Below are 24,601 nucleotides of genomic sequence, written 5' to 3'. Positions count from 1 at the left end.
TCATTCAGCAATACACAATACACAATATATTGTACATATTGATGCAGAATTATATATACACAGTATCGTATGATATCTGTTACTGCACGAACGAATAGCTTGAATGAAACTTGCATTCTTCATCAGGGGGTGTAAAAATGCACAATGATCATTTCTAACTTTCCCTTTGAAAGGTTACAAAAGCACTCCTTAAGATGATATTTCCTTGAGATACAAAAGACATTGTGTTGGTTGAAAGCGGCTTACAAATTCTAAGCCATTCAAGCCAAATGAAATCAAAACAAACTCCTTGAGCAAAACACTGAGATTGAAAGCAAAACTACAAAATTTGGTTAAGTTTTGGGGAGAGGAAGCTGGAATACTATAGCTGTCATAAGAGACATTTATATTAAATTCAGATGCATCATAAAAAAAAATAGATTATACAACTGCAAAATTCTGTTGAGGTTTGATTCTATACCTACTGTAGGCTAAAGCAATGATTGATTGTATAAGGAGTGTATAACAAAAAGATCTGTGTCATATGAAAAAATAAAATAAACTTTCTTTTTTTCTTTTCAATTTTGGATCAAGTTTAATTTAAGAGTTTGTACACTGTATAAGTAGTGTATAACCAGTAGATCTTTTTCATATAAAATAATTTAAAAAAAAATCTTTTCAATTTTGGGTCAAGTTAAATTTAAGAATTTGTACACTGGTAATTAAATTTAAGAATTTGTACACTGCTACTGAACTCAGCATATTCCTTTAATAATTGTTAACATTGTCCTATAAATCCCACAACTTGTGCTAGGCAATTTCAATTTCATTGAATTTATGCTTCAGAAATCCCTCAAACACCATTATCTATCCATCTATCTAAACAGTTTGGATGGTAGAATGAGAAAGGCGTTCATTGACCGATGGGGTCCGGTCACAGAGGGCATATAGTGTAAAAAATGTTACCAGTTCACTCCAGACACGGTAGAGAAAGTGCTGAGGTTGTGAGGAGACTGGTACAGTAAGTGAAGAGCGAAGTAACTACATATCTCCTACCTAACATACAGAAAAACTATAATAATAGTTTGTGTTGCTTGACATTATAACTGTAATCAAAACAGCTGTGTTGTTGGGCACATCAAGCAACATATACAACCACAATACTGATTACACTGTAGCTCAGCATAGGCCTACTTCACAAGCACTAACACTGATACTATCAGTATTACTAGACTACAAAAACTACTAGCTGAAAAAGGGTTTTGGTCTGTAACAAGCACAGATCTGGCCATCACCTTCAAACCATTCACGACAGAAAGGCTTTTCATCGAGTCTTTTATAAACAAGGACATGGCGACCCAGAGTCTTCCACTAAATGAAAAAATATCCAAACATGCAAAAGACTTTCCATGCAAGTGGTAATAGATACTTGGGGACACCTTCTTTCAATAATGGAAATTGACAGAACAGTCTAAAAACAGGCATAAAAAATAAACTACGAGCCATCATTTTTTTTTTTTTTTTCCATCAAGGAATCTCTTTGGTTTTTCTGGCTCCAAACATACAGGGAGTCATCTTGTCTCTATACATTTCCGTCAAATATTTTCCAACATTGCCACCTTGATCTTTCCGAAACATTGATTTAGGCAGATAGTCGATAATATTGAGTTCATTAATGGAGCAAACAATAAACAAACTGTTTTGTAAACAAGTTCAATTAGGTGTTTTTTATACTATAGCATGATGTCCTATATTATATTAAACACACTTGATACTTCAAACTGGCAATTCAAATTACAAAATTTAGGGCAATTTCTTTAACTGATGAAAAGTATCATGGTCAATATTGCTGCAGTTTTGGTACATATTTATGAAGCAGTCTACTTTAACAAGCATAAACTCTGCTGAAAATCATGTAGTCAGCTAGACCCTTAGTAGTTACAAATACTGCCATGTTGTTTCATGTTTCTTGAGATTGTCTTCCACTCTGTTATCTATTCAAACGATACAGCCTTCCTTCTAACCATCTATAATCAGAGGGACTCATTCTGAAAATGTTTTGATTACTGTTGCAACATTTATGAAATGACCTAACAAACATAATATTCAGTCCATCGACATCCACATGTATACATATTAAGATTCAGAAAGTTACAGATCCGACCAACAAACTTCACTACCATATACTTTAACTTTTCTCCGTGTAGAACACTGCCCACTATCGGCTGAGACAGAGGCAACCGGCAGGGCAGGTGCCGCAACAATATCACTCTACCCTTTTGATGGGCCTTTCCTTCTTCTCGCTAGTTAAAATTAGTTTTAATCTCTCTATTTTTCACCCTCTTCGCAGACACAGATCCCCAAAAGTTGTCCCATGGGGACTTGATTATTAAGTCAATGGACACAATTTCTCTGCTTACGAACCTTTGGTGGACTCTCGAATGCGATGTTGGGATAATTAAGGGAGCAGAAACAACATGGATCTATGCAAGGTTGACAAACCATGCAGAAAATATGTTTCTGTGTGACGGAGGACGGCATATTGTTTTGACTCGCTCCGTTTAAAAACTCTGTTCCTCTCTCTAGACGGAAACATGGAAACTTTCGACAATTTAAGAAAACCCCTTTAGTCCATAATTTGATTCTGCAGGGGTATAATGTATTTTGCGATACATAATCAGAACCATGAAATAGTACATAACATATGCCAAATGTCTCGCATATGGAGGGTATTCCATAAAGGAAAGGGGTTGCAGTGAGACAGAATTTTGGATCTGATATTACGTTTTCAGGGACTTTGCCGTCGAACCGTTAGAGAATTAAAGACTTACATGACGACAAACAAACAAACAAAACATTAAAAATTCCAGCCATTAGTGGCTGAGTTTATGTAACTGTAGACTCTGTAACGTCTTCACTATTGAATATTAGAACTGAAAATCATATCATCTTCAGAATGAAAAAGGACTGACTGCACTTTTAAGTTTTAACCCTCTATGATATTTTTTTTTCTCAACCTTTAGCCTTTTTCTATATTCCATATTCTTTCATGATAATTCTCTCCATGTATATTCATATGCACTTCCAGTCCAAGAATGTTACCCAAATCTGTTAACATGAGCTAGGTAGATTGGAGAGTATATGTATGTTCATAGGAGAAAGGTTAGTACCATCGTTGGTACAGTAAACAGCCAAATCATAAGTTTTGGGTTAGAACTATTCAGCCTTCTACACAAAAAAAGTATCAATCCAGCTACAATGAGTTCTTATCAACTTCAATATATTCTACAGTAATCACAACAAAAAGATACATGGTCTCTTTGTGGTAACAGTTTTAACAAAAGAAATTAGCATATAATAATACAAAGGAAATTGAATGAGTAACTCTCTACTCGGAAATTCCTTTTATGCTACAAGCAATATAAAGAGATGTATATTTATCTCATATATGATCCTGTTAGTTCAAAGTTATTGTACAGTGAAGAAGCATCTGAGAGATACTTTCAACAAAAAAAGAATAAAAGTGAATTAAAAGGTTACCCATAAATGGGACATGGGTGGGTGCAATAAAGGTATATATAGTACATGTTATATGGGTCATGGGTGGGTGCTGTAAAGGTATTGTACATGTTGAATGGGACATGGGCGGGTGCAGTATTTAATTTATTGTGAACACATGTTATATGGGACATGTTAGGTGCATAGCATAAATGAGTTATACTGTACATGTTTCAGTGCAGATATGTAAATGGGCCAGAAAATCAACACCGAGTATGAAAGTCAATATCTGATTTTTGAGAATGACGACCGTGACAAAGGTACTATATAAGTTTAGAATGAAGAGGGAATAAGCATTGCCTTATAGAAGTGGGCCAATGGAGTTGTAGTCCTACAATGTAACCAAAATAAAGTACAGACTGTATGGTCAGGAATTGAAAATGCAATCCTAAAGTTGAGTCAGGTCAAGACAGGTCAAGACAGGTCAAGACAGGTCAAGACAGGTCAAGACAGGTCAAGACAGGTCAAGAAAGGTCTAGAGGGGCATGGCACATCTCTCACTTTCTAACTCATGCACTCTACAGTACACATTGGTAGTGCCATTAAAGTACAACATTCTACCATATATGTACCTATACAAGCTCCCATGGCTCTGTACGCATTGCATGATATCCATAACAAATATGGCATATTCTGATTCAACAGTTTTACACGTTAAATTCTGGTCAGTCATTATGACTACAAGGTCAATCAACGTCCCAGAGATTTTGTTAAGGTAAAATATATATATACTGTTTAACAGTTGTTCCGTGTATATATATATATATATATATATATATATATATATATATATATATATATATATATATATATACATATATAGAGAGAGAGATATATATATGAGAGAGATATATATACATATATAGAGATATATAGATATATATATACATGCTTTAGTACTTGACAGTATACCTCCGGCCTATGGCTAATAGATGAGTGCTGAGAACATTAATCACTTCCCAACTGTAGCATGCTGAAATAATTGGAGCATACAACTGAGATTAACTTTCTGATTTTCATTGGTTAAAAACGTAAAAACAAAGCAATCATGACCTCAATATTGTCATTATGACCCCACTGCTAGAACAATTTAGCAATAATTTGCAATTGCAATAAAAGTCAGTCATAATCAGGTATTTTTAACCAAACTCGTGCGTATTCCGATATCTATGGCAATTTGTTACATTGACTGTGGGGGGGGAGGGGGGCTTCAAACATTTAGGGTGATCAAAAGAAACAATAGGGTATTTTACAAACATTTTGGAAGAACAACCTATTAAATATTAATACAAGATGATAGCACAACATGTTAGTTTAAGTTTTAACTTTTTCCTAAATGTAACTACCATTCTGAAGACCTCCCCACACACAGCTGTTTCATCACATCAAATGCTGAATTATTATGTAGCAGGTACACAAAACGTGTGTATTAGTGGAGTCGACACGCCAGAGTGGAGGGAAGTAAAATTCTAATTGACAATGGCTCTCAAAGCAGCTGGTTTTGCTTAATACAGCTTCCCGTTTTCTCGCCACGAGCTGTTAGTCTGTTTCATTAATGTCACATAAGAGGTCTCATGCCATGCACAGAGTATGTTGCTTGTCTAAAGTAAACGAGAATACTTTACCCTAGACTTTATACAAGTTACAACTTTATACGCTTCATAAAATAGGCCAGATTTTTTTTTTCATGCGGTTGTTATCATTAACGGCTAATTATCAGCTTGTAATGTCTTTCGGATGGATAGAATACTCGTGATTAGATACTGGGGCCATCTGAGCGATAATTCTCAAGTAAATGGAGTGAAATCTGGCCAACGCAGATTCTGAATAGCAATCACCAACTTGATTCAAGAATTTGTTTTTTTTTCATGTTTTAATAACTTTATAATTTTTTTAAATAATTCTTAATAATTTTCTAAATAAATTTACCAATACCTTCTGTACTGGGTATTGTTCAATCTAACATACACAGCTGATCAAACTAAAAAAAAAACATCCAACTTTCATACTTTTACCGTAAATATCAAATATAATTATTATCCGATTTTTCGAAATATAAATTGGACAGACCGTCAAGCTATGAACTGAATTATGTCCAACACTGGTATATATATATGGGATACTTAAGAATCAATACTGTGAGGGATTTAAGCCAGCTAGCACTACAAATTGGCAATGTTCCAAGTGCCAGATCTGTCACCGTCGACAGCCGCACCGGGCGGATATTCATCGCACCCGGACTGCGAGATGTTTTCTTGTAAACATTACATTTTCGAGTTGTCAATGAATGATTATTGTTTGAATACATTCTGCCTTTTTGCTCATGATCCTCTCCCCCTAGGGGGTTACATTCAATTGAACAAGCTGCACTGTTCTTTAAGGCCCCCCCCCCCTCTGACTGTTAGTTAACCAAAATTTACTCAGCTTGCTCATATTTATGTCATAATACTACAAAATATGATCCTATCCACCAATCAATAAATTTCTGCCCTGAAAATGGCACGTAACCAAGATAGCAAAATCAATAAAATAATCCAAGATTGTGAGACGCGCATCAGTCTGTGAGCTCGGCTGTGTGTACAGTAGGTCACTGTTATAGTGTGTGATACACGTCTGTTGGGACAAAACACTGAGAAAAAAAAAAAAACCCGAGCAGGCTTAATAAGCGAACGCTCGTAAATTTTTTCATTTGGAAAGAGCCAGACGGTGAGACTGTTGAAGGATAAATATAATTATATATGAAATATACTTCAAAGTAATGATGCTAAAGTTAATATTATTCTGAATAAACACACACAAAAAATGAGAGAAAGTTTAATAGAGACTCTTTTGTAAAGAGGAGAAATCTCTGCGTAAGTTTGGATGATGAGCGCTCACTACTGAAGGTTGTGGAGTAGGCCTACAGTACAGTATGTGTTATATATACAGTGTATTCCAAAATGTTACCAAATTGTTGCAAGCGTACTGTAACTGGAGCGGATTGCGTACATGAGTGGGAGACAGGTTAGGTGCATATATTTCATCGCTTGAAATTATACCGTAGTGATAGAAAAAGGGTTTAATGTACTACTGTTCCTTTCAAGTACCAGCATTTCGACTTCTTTCCAAATATGTTCAAAGACAGGTAACAGCTTGAGACCGAAGACACAAGAATTTTTTTTTTTTTACAGTATTGACGTTTTTTTAATCCATGTAGCATATACTTGTCGGTAACTACAGGATGAAAACATTAGACTTTGGGTTACAAACATGACCCAATTATGGCAGGGTGTTTATACTATGTAGTACAGTATAACGGTGGCTTAATGGATTATAGATATGAACAATGACATTATTGGCAAGTTTGGATTAAGACAGGTTCTGTTCCACATTTTAACAAATTGAAATTATATGAATTTTGCATTTATTGGAACCACACTACTTCCTTCCTAAAATTGTCTTTTAATATTGTTTAAGCCCTCTAGTACAACACTTGATCATGACTGAACAGACAGTGTAGGCCAAAGGTAGATGGGAATTAGTGTGAACTGGGCATTTCTTTGATGCATGTTAATTTGCTGACCATATTCTTGAAGGGGTTAAGTGAGTTTTCATAATTATGTATGTATATGAAGTGATTCCGGTGTGGCACATATGCAGGCCAAATGACAAGGTCAACCAAGCATGGCAATATTTCAACAGAGGTTAGCCTATCCTATTACACCTAACATACTGCATATAGTATGACAGCACACTGGACATCCCAGATGGCCAGTACCAGCGATCTACCGAACATTGTTCTTTCACAGAACTCTGAACTCAATCCTGTCATTATTGCTTAGTCTTGCACATAACACTTGATGATTCAGCTATGTAGGCCTACCAAACTTTCTTCCTAGATACATCTTCATGTTAGTCTCCACTTCAGAGAAGATACACTGGAGATTCAAGAATGTACTCAAAGTAACCCTGATTGCTATGCACACTAAGTTGAGCATTTAGTCAACAAGGTATTTGTTTTTGCTTCAGGTCTCAAGTAAACAACTGCCTGTATGATTATCCTCTGTCACTGAGCTTTAATGTAATTCGGCCTGAGGCAGATCTTTCATTTACACTTGATGCTACAACACCTACATATATTGTACGGTTTACCGTTGACCAGAGCACAATAGACATGTGATGCTAGACTTCTCAGCACCTGTAGCATAGCAGAGTGTACACAAAAGTGTCAACACTGGATTTTTACCTACAGTTACAGAGCCAAGCTATGTTAATCAAATCTTGACCTAAACTAACTTTTGTTTCTGCTAGCATGTGATATCATTTTTGGTAGAATGAATGTGAAACTTTTGGACAAGTAGGATGCAAGCAAGATCAGAATCCAGGACCGCTCCACCATAAAAGGGGTGACAATGTCTCCATCCTCCCGGGGTCCCTTCCCTTTGACTGCAGGACATCTACGCAATACATATATGTGCATGTTAACATATTGTAAAATGTACATGTTATATATAAGAGTACTGCTTGTAAAGAAAGAAGTCCACACGCTGCAACTGACCAAATAAGTACTGTATTCATATGCAATGATGCAATCACCACATACTGTGCTGTGGTTATCCAAGCATATTATTAGCATTTTATTTCCAGTCAAGGCTGTCGGTCAGGGAGTTCCTTCCTGCAATCCATCACCATGTCTTGGACAACTGTCAACTCCAAAAATATACTTAACGCCTGTCTCTACTCTGCTATGTACTGTATGTAGCACTTTCTACAATACCTGACTTCAATATATAAACAAGTATATACCAATTTAGCACACTATGACCCAAATAGCCCATTTCCAGGTTACGGTCACAGCTTCCTCTTCCTACTGGCTATACCTATAATATTGCCTACAACTATAATTACATACAGTCATACAGTCAAATAAAAATAAAGGCACTGCAGGTTGCCTGAGGGACGACTAGTATACTACTTTAATGAGACTTTCTGCTAACGTGGCCACTCAAAGAAAGGCAGTCATTCCTGCGTATAAGATAGGCACTCTGATCTACCTTCACATACAAAAGTGGTAAATATTTTGGGCCTTTTGATCAACACCACCCCTTTCCCCATCCTCCCTCTCCCTTCCAAATTCCTTCCCAATTCCTAATTCTCCCAACAAAGCCAAGCTCTTGACATCTTATTAGATAAGTAAGCAGGGAATAATCAGCTCAGTCACATTTTGTTTTAAAGCATTTCTCAGGTTTATGAATTTATTTCTTATAAAATACTGAAAATATATGCTTCAGGCTTCAGCGTGTAAAAACTGCTACAGTATACGGTTGTAGTTGTATAGTTGTCCCATTTTTGCATAGTATTTTCCAATTTAGGATACAGGATAAATATATTACCTGAAAAGTGGTGAAAATGCAAAGGGGGAGGAAACAAGGTAAAAAAGAAAGAGTGAATTGAAATTGAAAATAACTGCTAACATGCCGAGGATCTGGGTCTTGCATTATTGCATAATTAGTAATATTGTAAGTTCTTTTGATTTAAACGTTTCTCTCATCTGGCTTGGATTTCTCTGTTACCAACCCATTTGAATAAGTAGAGTAGGGTACAACTTCCGTGGAACATGAGAGAAGAAGAAGAAGAAGAATTCCAAGGCTGTAAACTTCTGTTCTGTTCTATACCCTCAGGATCAGCCTTAATTAAAAGGTTTAATGCAATTACCTGGTAGGTTAATCAGCCTAAGTTTCAGTCACTGGAATAAAGTCCTAGCAAAGTAGGATAAATTGGTCAATTTATTTTTTGTTGACCGAGATATTTATTCACAGAGCCGACCTAGTTCTGTTTTAGGGCAAAGCCAACATAGTTTTGTTAAAGAAGAAATCCTGCAAAGTGGATTTTTATTTCTTGCAGATAAATACATCTACAGGGGATTTAGTGTGAGTAAAAATATGATATGCAGCATGAAGGCAGCCTACGTATCCCTACTTTTCATAATTTAACATGATATTGACTCAATTTCTCAAATTCATCAGACAGGGTTCCATTAATTATTTACCTAGATACTGTAAGTTATTTACTGAACAGATAATATTAATTTTGGATCATCACCAAGTTTAATATTTAAATGTATCATAGACTTTGTTTTGACTTCACAAATTTCTGAAACTTGATACTGCAATACACAGGTGAAGGAAACTTAATACCGTAATACACAGGTGAAGGAAACTTAATACGGCAATACACAGGTGAAGGAAACTTAATACTGCAATAAACAGGTGAAGGAAACTTAATACCGTACTACACAAGTGAAGGAAACTTAATACCACAATACACAGGGTGACGGAAACTTAATACTGCAATACACAAGTGAAGGAAACTTAATACCGTACTACACAGGTGAAGGAAACTTAATACCATAATACAGAGGTGAAGGAAACGTAATACCATAATACACATGTGAAGGAAACTTAATACTGTAATACACAGGTAAAAGAAACTTAATACGGTACTACACAGGTGAAGGAAACTTAATACCGTACTACACAGGTGAAGGAAACTTAATACCGTAATACACAGGTGAAGGAAACTTAATACCGTACTACACAGGTGAAGGAAACTTAATACCATAATACACAGGTAGAAGAAACTTAATACGGTACTACACAGGTGAAGGAAACTTAATACCGTACTACACAGGTGAAGGAAACTTAATACCGTAATACACAGGTGAAGGAAACTTAATACCGTACTACACAGGTGAAGGAAACTTAATACCATAATACACAGGTAGAAGAAACTTAATACGGTACTACACAGGTGAAGGAAACTTAATACCGTACTACACAGGTGAAGGAAACTTAATACCGTAATACACAGGTGAAGGAAACTTAATACCGTACTACACAGGTGAAGGAAACTTAATACCGTTAAACACAGGTGAAGGAAACTTAATATCATAACACACAGAAGAAGGAAACTTTATATCATAACACACAGAAGAAGGAAACTTTATACTGTAATACACAGGTGACGGAAACTTAATAATGTAATACACAGGTGAAGGAAACTTAATACCGTACTACACAGGTGAAGGAAACTTAATACCGTACTACACAGGTGAAGGAAACTTAATACCGTAATACACAGGTGAAGGAAACTTAATACCGTACTACACAGGTGAAGGAAACTTAATACCGTTAAACACAGGTGAAGGAAACTTAATATCATAACACACAGAAGAAGGAAACTTAATACTGTAACACACAGGTGAAGGAAACTTAATACCGTAATACACAGGTAAAAGAAACTTAATACTGCAAGTCTACAATACACAGGTGAAGGAAACTTAATAATGTAATACACAGGTGAAGGAAACTTAATACTGCAATACACAGGTGAAAGAAACTTAATACTGTAATACACAGGTGAAAGAAACTTAATACTCAAGATCAAGTGCTGCATGCCCTCACAATCACATGCATGTACAGTAATGTATGTAGTTCCTTTAACTGTAACAACAAACAATCCTTTAAAATCATTCTATTGAATTGCATACGAATGAGAGACAACAGCTGATGAAAACTATTAATGAAGGCACAGTAAGTACTGTGTGTCTATACTGTACATGACACTATTACACTAATAATGTTCACATGTACGCAGCACAGGTGAAGATACTGTGTATGGCACCTACAAACCATAGTTTCAATCAGTCCCACACACACAGTCTCTCTATTAAAAAAACACAGTCAATGGTTTGTTTGTTTATTCAGAATACTGCATCTCTCTTAGATACATGTATGTACTTTGTTGAAGACAAGCAAACTTTCATGTTTTACATTAATTATACATATATGCATACAGCAATAACCTGGCTAATCACTTAGGTTACAAAATATCTGCCAAAACAAAACCTGTTCGAGTTGAAAAAATTAACTGGGTGGGGATTCTGAGTTTATGACATATATCTACATTTATAATGAATATTTCATATATACAGTACAGACCACACAGCATCTAGATGAACATGTTACATAGTACATGAATGTACACTTGTACAGGATGTTCACATGCTGAAAAATCTATGTGAAAACACATGTTACTAAATAACACTGCCAATGCTCTCCAGAAGTGTTTGTTCTTCATCTTCTGTGTTTGTTGCAGACAAACCACTTCACTATGAACGTAGCTCAACAAAACACATATATATGGTACCAGAATTCATTCAATAGCACAAAAAGAAAAGTTCACAATTGAAAAACTGTTCAAGCTGAAATTCTTTTTTTTTTCTTAAATTTTATTTTGCCAATTGTTCTAGAAAGGTACAATTCTTTATTAATTAGGTACATTAGTTGGATATTAAATGATAATGCATGTGGGAGAGGGTGTGGGCGGGCAGGGGGGGGGGGGGAAGGACCTTAAATACACTTACTATAAGCGATTTATTCCTGACTCAATTGCCAATTTGTTTCTGGGCTCAAGCTTGATCTAACTTTCTCTGACAATTTATACTGTATTATGAGCTTCAAAGACTACAATAAAATGAAAGTGACTTAAAATGCTTCTGCAAACCTAAAAATTTCTTCCTTTTCACTTGGAGATAGTGAAGGGAAAGAAAACATTCTTGTCCATTCATATAATGTCACAAGCATGTCCATGTTGTCACATGACATTATGAAGTCAACCAGATATCAAGAATATTCACATTGAGCTAGGAATTTAAAAAAAAAATCCATCTTTAAAGAAACTTTCTACAGTACTTCACAAAGTTTTGAAAGGATGCAACGATTTGACTTTTGACAACCCAGTACAATTTTTATTTTACACTTTAGTGTACCAGGGAATAATTTGTCCGGTATTGCAATGCAATATGCCACACAAAATGGTCAAATTGCTTTACAAAGGCAATAAAGCATAGCAGTTATGTACATAGAAATCATAGTACAATGCCACGCAAAATGATCAAGGCAATACTGCATAGTAGTTATGTATACAGAAATCTTAGTACAATGCCATGCAAAATAGTCAAATTGCTATAACAAAGGCAATAATGAATAGTAGTTCTGTACATAGAAATCATAGTACAATGCCATGCAAAATGGTCAAATTGCTATACAAAGGCAATAATGCATAGTAGTTATGTACATAGAACTCATAGTACATGAGACCAAGTTCAGAACTTTCAAAACACAACTGCTACAGTACATAAAAACTGCACACTTTTAAAATTAGACAGTCAGTTTTTTAAAATAGACAGTCACACCATGGGTGTGTATAAAACAAAAAATGAGTCACAAATTCCACCCTATTGCGAATCTTTTCTATTTCCTTGTACTGTGTGGCTGCTTTGAAGTTGTCGTGTACAATATTTTCTATGATACATTACTGCACATTAATTTCAACTTCTATGAGTACCTTGATATATATCTATATATCTCATATTTTCCTCTCAGGCAATAAAGTGAGCTGCATTTCATCAGAAAATGAAATAAGAAACTTGCTACAATTATGTCGTTGTCACTTTTCGGGAGTTCCTGTGTCTAGAGTGGTATTATGTTGTGTTCCTAACTCCTAATGTGGGATTTATTGTGTTCCTGTTTCTAGCGTGGGATTATGTTGTGTTCCTGTTTCTAGCGTGGGATTAATGTTGTGTCTTGTTGTGGAATACCAAAATTGAGTGCCTCCAGAGAGGTTTGCTATATTTTGTCACATCTCCATTTGATGGAAAATTTGCACCAGTTTACAAACTTGTACAAAGTAGAGAGAAAAATAAAACTGATTACACCTACGGAGGCTACGGGTAGCTCCCTGACTTACTGTAGTTAAGAAAATATGAGGTCACAGAAAAGAAATTAAAATAAGTGGCATATTTTAATAGTTGCATGGTTTGAAAAAGGTGAAGGAAGTGGGGAAGGGGGAAGGGGAGGGGGAGAAGAGGGGTACGAGGAGAATCACAAATGTGTCTCATGATTCTCTGACAACTAACAGCACTTGGCAATAAAATAAGATTTGAAAAGATGTCAGCCTAACAAAACACGGTCATGAAAACTGGAATTGCAGGATACTATAAAAAGGCTTTTCCATGATCACAAGTACAACAAGCTAATTCGAGATGGCTCTACAGTACCTGGGCATGGAAACAAGAGCTGTTTGTCCCATTACTAACAGCTTACAGTATACTGAGCAGATGCGACAAATGACTAGGCACCATAATCAGCGCACCACAGCATCTAATCAAATCAACAAACATTACGAAACCGATAGAAAACCAAAACATTCTCCCCAAAGACTTGGCATTCAGTGCTTCAACATCTTGTTTCCTGACAGACGAATCGCTCTTAAAAAAGAATTATTTAAAGAACAGAATGTAAAGCAGTTTTTGTTGAATTTGGAGACGTTTTTCTAGATGTGATAAATCTCACATAGTAACAACACAGCATACATATATCAGTTCCTTTCAAATAATCAGGGAATGTTTGTTTGTGGTTAAAAATGGCCTTTCACTGAGTCTCCATTTAGGAAAGGAGGTTGATAAGGGGGGGGGGGAAGAAAAGGAGGGGAAAGAGCTAGAGAATATATTATCTCCATTGGATATGATACCGTACTTCATACGATTCTTGCAATTGCTGAATGCTAAGAAACACACAGAAAATGTTGTTTTAATGAAACAGTGATCAATGATGAATAATGGGACATTGATAAGAAACAATAATAACTACAAATCTACCAAAAACATTTAACATTAACTAAAAAGACAATCACAGTCCTAATGTCACAACATGCAGGGAAGAATTTATCACAGTATCACATCGCAAAATGCTACAATGCAAAATGGGCAACTTGCCGTACAAGTCCAAAGGTGTATAGCAGCTTTTGTACATGTACAGTATACAGGAACTATAGTATTTTGAGACAAACTTCACAGCCTTCAAAACTCCTGCACAATGTTTCAACATTGAATTATTCCCTGACATACACAAGCCAACCTTAGTCGAAACTGCACAACAAGAGGAGTCAATTTAGAGACCCTACAGATAGATTCATTACCAGGCTATTTTCTTGGGTCAGATAATAAGGTATAACATCAATTAGTTTTGGTTTCACTTTCTAGTGATCCAACATTTTCATTGATTACACCCTAGACAGTTAAGTATTATTATTACTTTATCAATTAAATTACTTTAGAATTTCAAGGCAGAATTTATGAGCTTCAATTTTGTGTACAGTATATAAAACTTGTCTTAAAAACGTTTCGGTTTTGTCAAGTCTGATTGTCGCTACTAACTACATTAAGTACAGACTCAAATTAAGTTAAGCACAGTTCTTCACTTTGATATATTACTGTTAGTTAAATGATGTAGTACCGTAACCAAGATCTGCAGATTAGGTTCACAAATTTCATACTGTACAGTTACAAGTTCTGTGATGAACATTCTGCTCTGACATTGCAAGTTTGTTGTCCAAGATTGTTGATGTAAAAATGACATTTCTGAGAGTACAGGGAATTACTGTATTCGTAACGAGGATCTCTTTGGTACATCCGCAAAATGAACTGACAACTTAAACTAAATTGCAATCTACATAATATTACAGTACTGTAAGTGTAATTTTAAGCAATGACCTGTACTCATCCTCTTCTCATGTGTATACATGTGTGACTGCCTTACCATCTGCAACTAACTGCAGCTCAGCCTGATCCTTATGACACCTTTGGTTGTCCAATAAGGAGTTCATTTATAAATTCTCTTCTCATCTTCAGCGAACAGTCAAAAACAGATACAGTCTTGGCGCCATATCTGGGCTTCAACTTAACCCAACCACTTGGCCGTGGCTGTTAGAAAGCATATTGTACATTATCGACGGCATGGACTCCCATGTTCCTTTAATCGAGTTGCCATAAGACTGCCATAAATGGCCTCATAATTACATACCTCAATCATTAATTTCATTATCATACTTAATCAGGGCTCAAATATTGTTCCGTATGCCAGCAAATATTTTGAGTTTGAAAACAGCTCTCAAGCAGCTGCCAGAAATATTAATAAATCTGGATGTATATTGTGTTACAGACTGTCTCATGAATCATATCCTGTTTTTGTTCATTTCTGGACATGTTTTCAACTTTGGAAAACAAATGCCTTTGTAACGCTTTCAAATATAATTGAAAGTTGCCTTGGTGCCCAAAATTGAAAGCTGAGAAATTGTCATCTCAATGAAACTCAAACTGCTTTTAACTTGTACTTTAAATTTCTCTCAATCCTTAATTTTGAGCTCTGCACCATATACAGTAGTATATATATGCTCACATAGATGAACTAACCATTAAAGCTTCTTATTTAAGTGCTATTTAAAGCCAGTCTTATCCAGAAAAATAAACATTTACATTCCCTGTTTCAATCCATCATCCTCACTGTGGTGGAACACCAGTCAAGTGAGACAACCTTCACAAAAAATACTTTTGTAGAAACTTTATACATACAGTAATTTTAATATGGAACTTATCAAATGCGAATGACTTTTGAACTCTCACACCATGCATTTCAATATCATTTTTGGATCTTTGCCATTCAGCTTATAAGATGTTCATAACCTAATGGGTCATCTCTAACAGACAATCTAACAAAACAAATGCATTCTTATATGCCTTTAATTAATTACATGAAGCGGTCCAGTAAATATTTTGATATTCTGGAAGAAGCATGTCACTTAAAATATCTAGAATTTTCCCTAAAGACTAGACGGTTGGCACATGGATTATATTATATTTATGTCGTAATCCCTAACCCAATATATTGCAATATGCTCTGGTATAACTTATTAACATAAGGTTATAAACACATAACTTTTTAAACCCCCTACTTCTCACACATACTCTATAAATGTCTACACTGGCATATAAGTGAAACCTATCAGACACCATGTATGTATTTGTGACTCTCAGTATTGTAAGTCTTATAGATGAACTCCTGAATTTCCAATTCAATGGCTTGTGAAATTGAAATAATGGAAGCAAGCTATTGAAATGTATAGAAATATTTAAGAAAAGTAAACATTAATTTTCTGACCTATAGTGCGGTTCAAGAATGTGACAGAAAAACATGTGACGTTTTAGGTAATCTGGTAAAAGAACATTTTTTGGTTCTCTAACGTGAAAATTCAATATGGAAGAACAGTATTTTCTCTGTTTGCCAGTAAAAAAAAGTAATCATAGTTCCATTCCAGAACTCTGATAAATTACAACAGGATTTGGGGTTACTGAGTTCAACTTTCTTACAGGATCCTAGATAGGGGATATTCCTCTCATTTTATCCTTTTTCTACCAAATTAAACTTGACTAAACTAATAACAAGTCCACTTCATTGCCATTTTGAGGCAAATGATTTGATTCAAATGATTCACACACAAACGTTCCAGCTTCCTATCCAAAATAACTGTTCATTCTAGGCCAAAGTCTGTTTTTCCTATTTGGAAGTCATGAAATGAAGGCAAGTCACTGTTTCACATGTTTTGCACATGAGCCTAGCCTATGAAATATAAATCATTTCACTGCCAATCAGTTCAACACAATTTCAGTGGTATAACTTAAGCCTAGGCTAGTTGGAAGTTTTCAAACTTTTCAGTTCCAAAGCATGAGTTATGCCCAACGGAAAACATGTTACTTGAGTTCAAAGCAAACAAAAGTTCGTGTCATTGTCTCCGTGGTATACAATTTGTCGACGATGGGCAATTTTACACTGTACTGACTTGTAATAATTTTATTACGTGTTATATTTTGTCCACACTGTGTATTGCTTATGCGTAAGTCTGAGCCTAGCCAAATCCCATTCGGCCAAACACAGGCCTACGTTAAGCCTAACCAACTGGGGGAGATCACAGTAACACCGAAAAGTTCTGAAAAGTAACCCTCCCGACAACTAACCTGGCTCACTAGAGGCACCAAAGTTTGCTCGATAGATCTGGTCCGTATTTCCAAGCTTCGACCCGAGTATCCCAAATGCGATGGTGATTTCGCCATGTTTTTGGATCTACACCAACAACTTATGGAGCCAATCAAGTTGCCAAGGCCGAGGCAATACGGCGATCCTGGTCCCTGGTCCGTGATTACGTAATAAGATTTACCAACTTCCGGTAGAAATAAACTTGACAGTTCAACAGTACGAGAGAGACCAACAATAACAGCAACACAGCTGCACTGAACATGTCAAATAATGTCAGGTACGAACGAAATACGCGGTTGTTGAATGATGGGGCTTGAAAAGAGGGCGTTCTTGCATTATTTCTCTCTATAAAGTGAGTCCAATTTCTTCCAGAGGCCGTATTTTAAACTACGGCTCTGATTCCTCCACAATAATTGTTAGACACATTACAGCATTTGCACAATGGAGCTGAATTTACGAAGGATACTGAGTTAATTCACTCACTAAAGGAAAGCTGGTATACAACGGGATATTCACGAAGCCGGGGAGAAGAACAATCACGGGAAACTTCCTGTCAGTCTTAAATTCTGGACTTTGGAAGATAGTGAAAAGGGATTTGTCTAGTATGATGCCCTATTTTACTCACTGCAATAGGGCGCAACCACCTTTTTCTTGTACTGGATGGGAGTGGGATTAAGATGTTAAGACATTCAGGGGATGGGTCTTAGGGAGTAGGGAGGGGTGTTCCCTATCCTTTGAACCCCCCCCTTCCCCATCCCATGATCTTTTTCTGGGGGAAAGAATACGTGTTTGCACCCATGGTAAGAAAAGTCATCTAAGACAGAGCCTGGCCCAGGCACAGACTTGCACACAAACACCAAACAACTTTATCCACTCTCAAGCCCAGGCCCCTTTCGTCAAGTATAGTAACTCGATTCCCCTCCGGGAATCCGGTTGGTGGAGGATTTCAGGTTATAGTCACAGTAAGTTAAGCTTCTCGTCATATGGCACATTAAATAAGGACTTTTGGATCTGTTTGATTTTCGACTTAACTATAAACCAGTTACCAAATGATTACGAGATCTGCCATAAACATGAATAATGGCGGGAAAACCCGGGGTATAGCTTTTTTACTATCAGCTGGAATTTCCACCTGCCACGGTATATGTGAAGTCTTTCACAATCTGGGAGAGGACTGTAATTGAAAAATCTCTTGATACAATGTGGTGACGTAGGAGAATTACACAGGACGACTTTTTTACCTGCTTTGTAAAATAACAAGAAATCTAATCAAATGTGCATACTGCAGTAACAACTTTCCCGAGATTGTATTGATTGTTTTATGGCATTAACTATCTTCCAAATTCTGGTGTGGAGAGGTAGGCCTAAGCGACTGTTTAGTCAAATTAATATTATATAATATATATTTTTAATTATTCGAAGAGAGACACTGTGTATCGTGGAACAGATGAGACTGTGAGGTAAATATCAATGAAAGTTTGTATACAACAATAAGTGATTTCCAAATTTATTACGTGTAATGAATCCTGCCTTTTGCAGTAGGTGATAGTGTAACCTTCATTTTTACGATATCCTTGTGATCGATCATTTTCGTAATCGAAAACGATCTCAAAGTTTCATACTGAGGATATATATAGTAGCCAACGAAGGCGAGTAATTTATGTCCTCTGCGCATTTTCATAATTTACAATACCTTATCTTCAGAGTTATTAACTCTCTGCCAGAATATAAAGAAACATTTTAGGAGCTGCTGTGTGACAAAATAACTTTCCTGACGTTCTTGTTATTATTGGTTCGCTATAAACCTCAGTGAGGTGGTGGGGGGGGGTGGGGGCTAACCGTGAGGCAGAATAGCGGGGCACTCTGCCTTATTGGTTTACCACAAGTGCACCCACGGTCCAAACAACTCAAAGGCACATTACTGTAAGGTATGGAACATGGCCCAGAACAACACCATGCTATCCAAAAAGCCATACAATTCTGGGGTGCATTAAAACTAACAGATAACCGTCGTGACGTCATCCAAATGATTGGGCAATTAATAATCTGCGTCATTTTGCTTTGGGATAAAATGAATGGATCAAAATGATCTCAACAGGTCAGTACCCACCATATAGTGTCCTATGACGGGGAATTAGTTTGTCCCTCCAGATTCTCTGTCTTTGTTTCCCAGACCAAATTTATATATAATAATGCATGGGGCGATGCCCTACTTCCCCCCCCCCCCCCGCCCGCCCGATCCCCTAAAACGCTTTAATGAACCCAGGTGCCACGTCCCCACCTTTATAAAAACCCTTCATTCGCCTCTCGCCCTTCCATAAAGGTTCATGCCCCTACCTAAATCATTCAAGGGAATTTTGTATTTAGCCCCACCCCTTCCTTCCCGCTCTCCACCCGCCCCTCCCCACCTTATAAGTCCTGAGCTCACCACTGCTGCATGTGAGATATGACGTCAACAATGTTTTGACGTGAATACAACTCCGCCGGGATAACGGAATTAGCGCATACATTGCTTCAAGTTGGCAAGACCGAATTCAATAATTACAGCCCGACGTCGCCGACACGAGACACTTGTACTATTAAATGTCACGGTATCTTTGTGTTAGTTCTTGGAACATCTTGCGGGGCGAGGGCCTCACAAAAGCTCGTCTTACCAGATACACTCACTCCATAGGCACACGATGAGTGATTCATGTACAACGAAACGAGAGAAACATTTGAAATGAAATGTTCCATAAACGGCCGAAGATGATCCATTTGGTTCAAGCGCTATACCTACAAGTTCAAATTAATAACTCATTTAGCATAGCCAGGCGACAGACTACCATAGCCTTAAGAGTACTCAACTATAAAATAATAATCTCTCCTCCCGTGTCTTACGTTTGGTAATAAGTTTCGATACGCGTGATAGAACCACCTATCAATCTCAATTTTAATGAGCCATATCGACCAGATGAAATTGTCTCAGTAAATGGAGTCTTCGATCAATGTTAAACTTGTTTACTCGTGGCCAGTTGTGTTTGTGTTGGATGGACAGACCAATGGTAGAGAACAAATAAAGCCCTGCAGAGCAACTTTATACATGGACAAGTTTAGGCGATTGACTAAATTAAAATAATAGATTTTATCAAAAGTTTGCACGATATAAGATTTTGATATAGATGAGTGTGAATCTGTCTTTTGAGAAACACAAATACATATTCATCAACGGAATTTGAACTACAAGAATGTCAGTTTCGAGAGAGTGTCATTTGAAGGGCATAAGCTAATTTCTTCCAGAAAAAAATTTTAAAAAAAACAACTTGAAGCAAACAGGTGTGATGATATAGGCCTACATGATGAAATTGACAAAGGCATGTTTTCATGTGTTTCTTCAAAATATACTCAAAATGTTCTTTTCAGAATTGCATGTCTGAAGTAAGTTCACAACATTCTTTGGCATTTTGTTATATACACGTTACATATACACGTTACACCCTGTTTAGATAAAGTTAGGAAACCTGCCCAACACGCTAGGCGAAAACAAATCCAGTGATATCATATTAAAAAAACAAAACAAATTTCAATATTGATTTGTCAATGTCACCAACTATGAGGCACACCTGTTTGTTCATGATCTACCTTTCGTAACAAAACCTAATATCTGTATAAGAACCTTCTGTTTTCTTGAGGGTGGAGTTGGGGTAGCCCTTGCCTTGTTCAGCTTAGTAAATTGTCGCATTTTTTTTTTTAAGGATTGCAAGTGCGATCGAGTGTCTAGGTTTACTTGCATTCATGGCCTGAATCATTTACACGTGATATCGTCTGGCTCAACATCATTCAGCATGCCCACAACTTTGATGCTAAGGACTGTGAAGCTGAGAATTGGATTCTTTTGGCTTGTAACAATAATAATAATAATAATATAAGAATTTGTAAAGCGCTTTTATACAGTTAAAACCAGAATGCAAAATGCATTGAGGTTTCGATGACTTCAATGCACTAGACTTCTGCTTGTTAGTATAACCAGAATAGCTGTTACAATAACACTATGACATGCTAACACAGGTCAGTCTACTGTACGTGGTTATACACACCTCCATCAAAAGCAATAGGGTTCTTGTACTCAATGTTATGAATCCACACACCAAGTATTACAAAACCAAACCAAATCTCTTAATAACTTCGCACATTAGGGTTGCAGAGGAGTCCACTTATGGACAAGTTAGATTGGAATATGCCCACGAAACTTCAAAGAATCAACTTGAAAGAAGCTAATACAGGTCACTGGAGGTCAACCTGAGGTCAAAGGTCACCCAAATGCAGTTCGACCATTGTATTACAATAGCGTAACTCTCAACCCTGTCAGTGGTAGTTTCACAAGTTATCACAAGGGAAAAAAACACATTTTGACCCATAAATGACCTTTGGTGACCTTGGATCACATCACAGTTATTTAGGAAAATGTGTCCCTACTTCATTCACAACTTGTCCTAATATACCAGCCATGTCAGACTTCGTGACTAGAAGTTGTTGCAAAAATTAGCAAAGTTGGGAGTTTTGGCACATAATCAACCTTGAATGACCTTGGATGACCTAATGGTTTTTATCAAAAATGTTCCTCTTGATGATGTGCACTCTGTCCTAAAATCCCAACCTTGATGGACATTTGGTTCTCACGTTATTGCAAAAATACTAGTTTTTGACCCCTAATTGACCTTTGTTGACCTTGGACCATATTACCGTTATGTTTTGAAATGATCCCTTACCCCATTCACAACTAGTCCCAAAATATCAACCATGTCGGACCCTATCAGTGGTAGTTTCACAAGTTATTGAGGGAAAAAAAACACATTTTGACCCATAAATGACCTTTGGTGACCTTGGATCACATCACGGTTATTTTTGAATATGTGTCCCTCCTCCATTCACAACTTGTCCTAATTTACCAGCCATGTCAGACTTCGTGACTAGAAGTTGTTGCAAAAATTAGCATAAGTTGGGAGTTTTTGGCACATAATCAACCTTGACTGACCTTGGATGACCTGATAGTTTTTATCAAAAATGTTTCTCTTGATGATGTGCACTCTGTCCCAAAATATCAACCATGTCGGATCCTGTCAATGGGAGTTATTGCTTGTTTTAATATTTTGGTTTTTGGCCTCTAACTGACCTTTGGTGACCTTCACAGGCAACACAAAAAATAGGGCACATCTACTCAATGTAGTACTCATATACACCAAATATTAGATTGGTCCAAGCTTCCCTACTTGAGATACCGTGTTTACAAGCCAGGCGTCACACACACACACATACACGCATGCATACACACACACACATACATACATACATACACACATACACACACTCTCCGCCTGCATGAATGCATAGGTTACGATTTCATCGAAACCAAAAACTGCTCAGAAGCGCTGCAGGAGCAAAGTACCCAGAATGGACAACAGTAATCAAACAAATGGATACGCATTCATGAATAAGAACGTCTTGAGTTCTTTCTGGAAAGTTGACACATGCTGGATTGTTTTCAGATGTAAGGGGAGACTGTTCCAGAGCTGTGGAGCTGATCTAGCAAAGCAACGTTCCCCATAGGTGTAAGTGCGAACAGTAGGAACAGATAGCATATGTTGTACGCTTGAACGAAGCAGCCTGCTAAGTCTGTATGCTTGGAGAAGCTCTTGTACTGTAGGTAAACTGGGGCTAAACCATTCCTTGCTTTGAACACAAGAATTTTATAATTGATTCTGTCCGCAATTCTAAGCCAGTGAAGATCTTTAAGAATTGGTGTTATATGTTGGTGTTTTTAAAAAAAATTTTTTTACAAGTCTAGCAAGTCTGATCTGATACAGCAGGGACTCCGACACAGGATTGCGATGAAAGAGGGAGGACAGGGGGGGGGGGGGAGGCAGAAGTCACGCTTGCTTTCAGTGTAGATGGAACCGACACATATTCGTGAGGTAACAATTGTCCGCCTCCCCACCCACCCAGCAACCTCCCCGTTGACACTTTCAGCCACGCCCATTTACATTGTCCAGGTTCTACCATTGCATAATTTCTCTTAGCAGGTACCAGAGAATTGTTCTAAATAGGTTAAATGTCTGTGGTTCTGAACTAACACAGAAAACGAGATATTTGCGATCTAAAAAATGGCGGCTGTTTAATTTGATTTTTTTTCTCGAAATAGCTTGGACGTGAGTTAATCAATCCGACAGTGACTCCTAGTGTTGGCATTTTCTTGAGTTTTCAAATCAAGAATTTGTTTCAAAAGTTGAATCAGCAATGCACCCCCAACCACATCAACAACACCAAATAATGTTCACGAAGAATATAAATGTTTGATACCTCTTTTGAAGCCTGATAGGGGTAAGTTTAATATTGTAGGGTGTACTGATATGAGAGCTGGGGTTACCTTGTGTCATACTGGCAGTGGTGGCATCAGAATTTCCTGAGTGTGGGAGGGGAAGGGCAACAGCCTTTTTATTTGGGGGGGGGGGGGGGTAGATATTAGTACAAAAATGCACCTGTATAAAATTCTCATCATGGGTAAATTTAGGAAGCTAGAACTCTGTTAGCCCTAATATTACCCTTAGCTTGGAAATGTAGATGTAAGGGTGAGTATTCCAGTTGTTTTACTGCAGCTGACTGGGGTGGGGGAAGGGAGGGGGAACACACTACTATTCAGGGGGAGATGTCACCACCCTCCTCCCCTTGGCACTGCCACAGGGCAATTAAAAGGAATGCTCCTTTTTTGCTGAGCACATCAAAGTATAGGTACTGACAGTTTTCTTGAGGTAAATTACATTGAAAGTGTCATCTGTGAATAAAAATATGAGCATGGGATGGGACAAGAGAGCAAGTGGGGGGGGGGGGGGACATGCCCCTCCCAAATGCAATGCTAATGCACAAAGGTAAGAGGCAGAGGTAGGAGTATTAAGGTTGAATTTTGAGGTAAATTACATTGAAAGCTTCATTTGTGAATAATAATAAGAGCATGGGATGGGATAAGAGAGCAAGGGAAAGGAGGGGGAGGGGAGGGACATACCCCTCCCCAAATGCAATGCTAATGCACAGGCTGATTTCCAAAATGGTTTTCTTGTATCTTTCTTACTGGAGATTAAACTTAACCAAAGAAGAGTACAAATCCAGAAAACATGGCTTGA

General features: G+C 37.1%; 1 protein-coding gene across 5 annotated transcripts in view; it reads right to left on the bottom strand.

Annotated features, from left to right (window-relative positions):
• The window catches only part of LOC139964695 (alpha-catulin-like), a 185,658-nt gene extending 167,930 nt beyond the window's left edge, over positions 1–17,728 (bottom strand). For 3 of the 5 annotated variants that reach the window (XR_011792069.1, XM_071966537.1, XM_071966540.1), the window contains exon 1: positions 17,429–17,728. Coding sequence is in view for 4 of the 5 variants with exons in the window: in XM_071966537.1 (XP_071822638.1) it covers positions 17,429–17,524 (96 nt within the window). In the remaining variant the exon portion in view is untranslated. The remainder of the gene's footprint in view (positions 1–17,428) is intronic. The other 2 variants (XM_071966538.1, XM_071966539.1) reach the window with 1 other exon arrangement.
• Positions 17,729–24,601: the final 6,873 nt, after the last annotated feature.

Source organism: Apostichopus japonicus, chromosome 23 (assembly GCF_037975245.1).
Source record: "Apostichopus japonicus isolate 1M-3 chromosome 23, ASM3797524v1, whole genome shotgun sequence".
Taxonomy (NCBI): domain Eukaryota; kingdom Metazoa; phylum Echinodermata; class Holothuroidea; order Aspidochirotida; family Stichopodidae; genus Apostichopus; species Apostichopus japonicus.
Note: the sequence above shows the minus strand (reverse complement) of the source record. Positions and strands in the feature narration are given on the sequence as shown.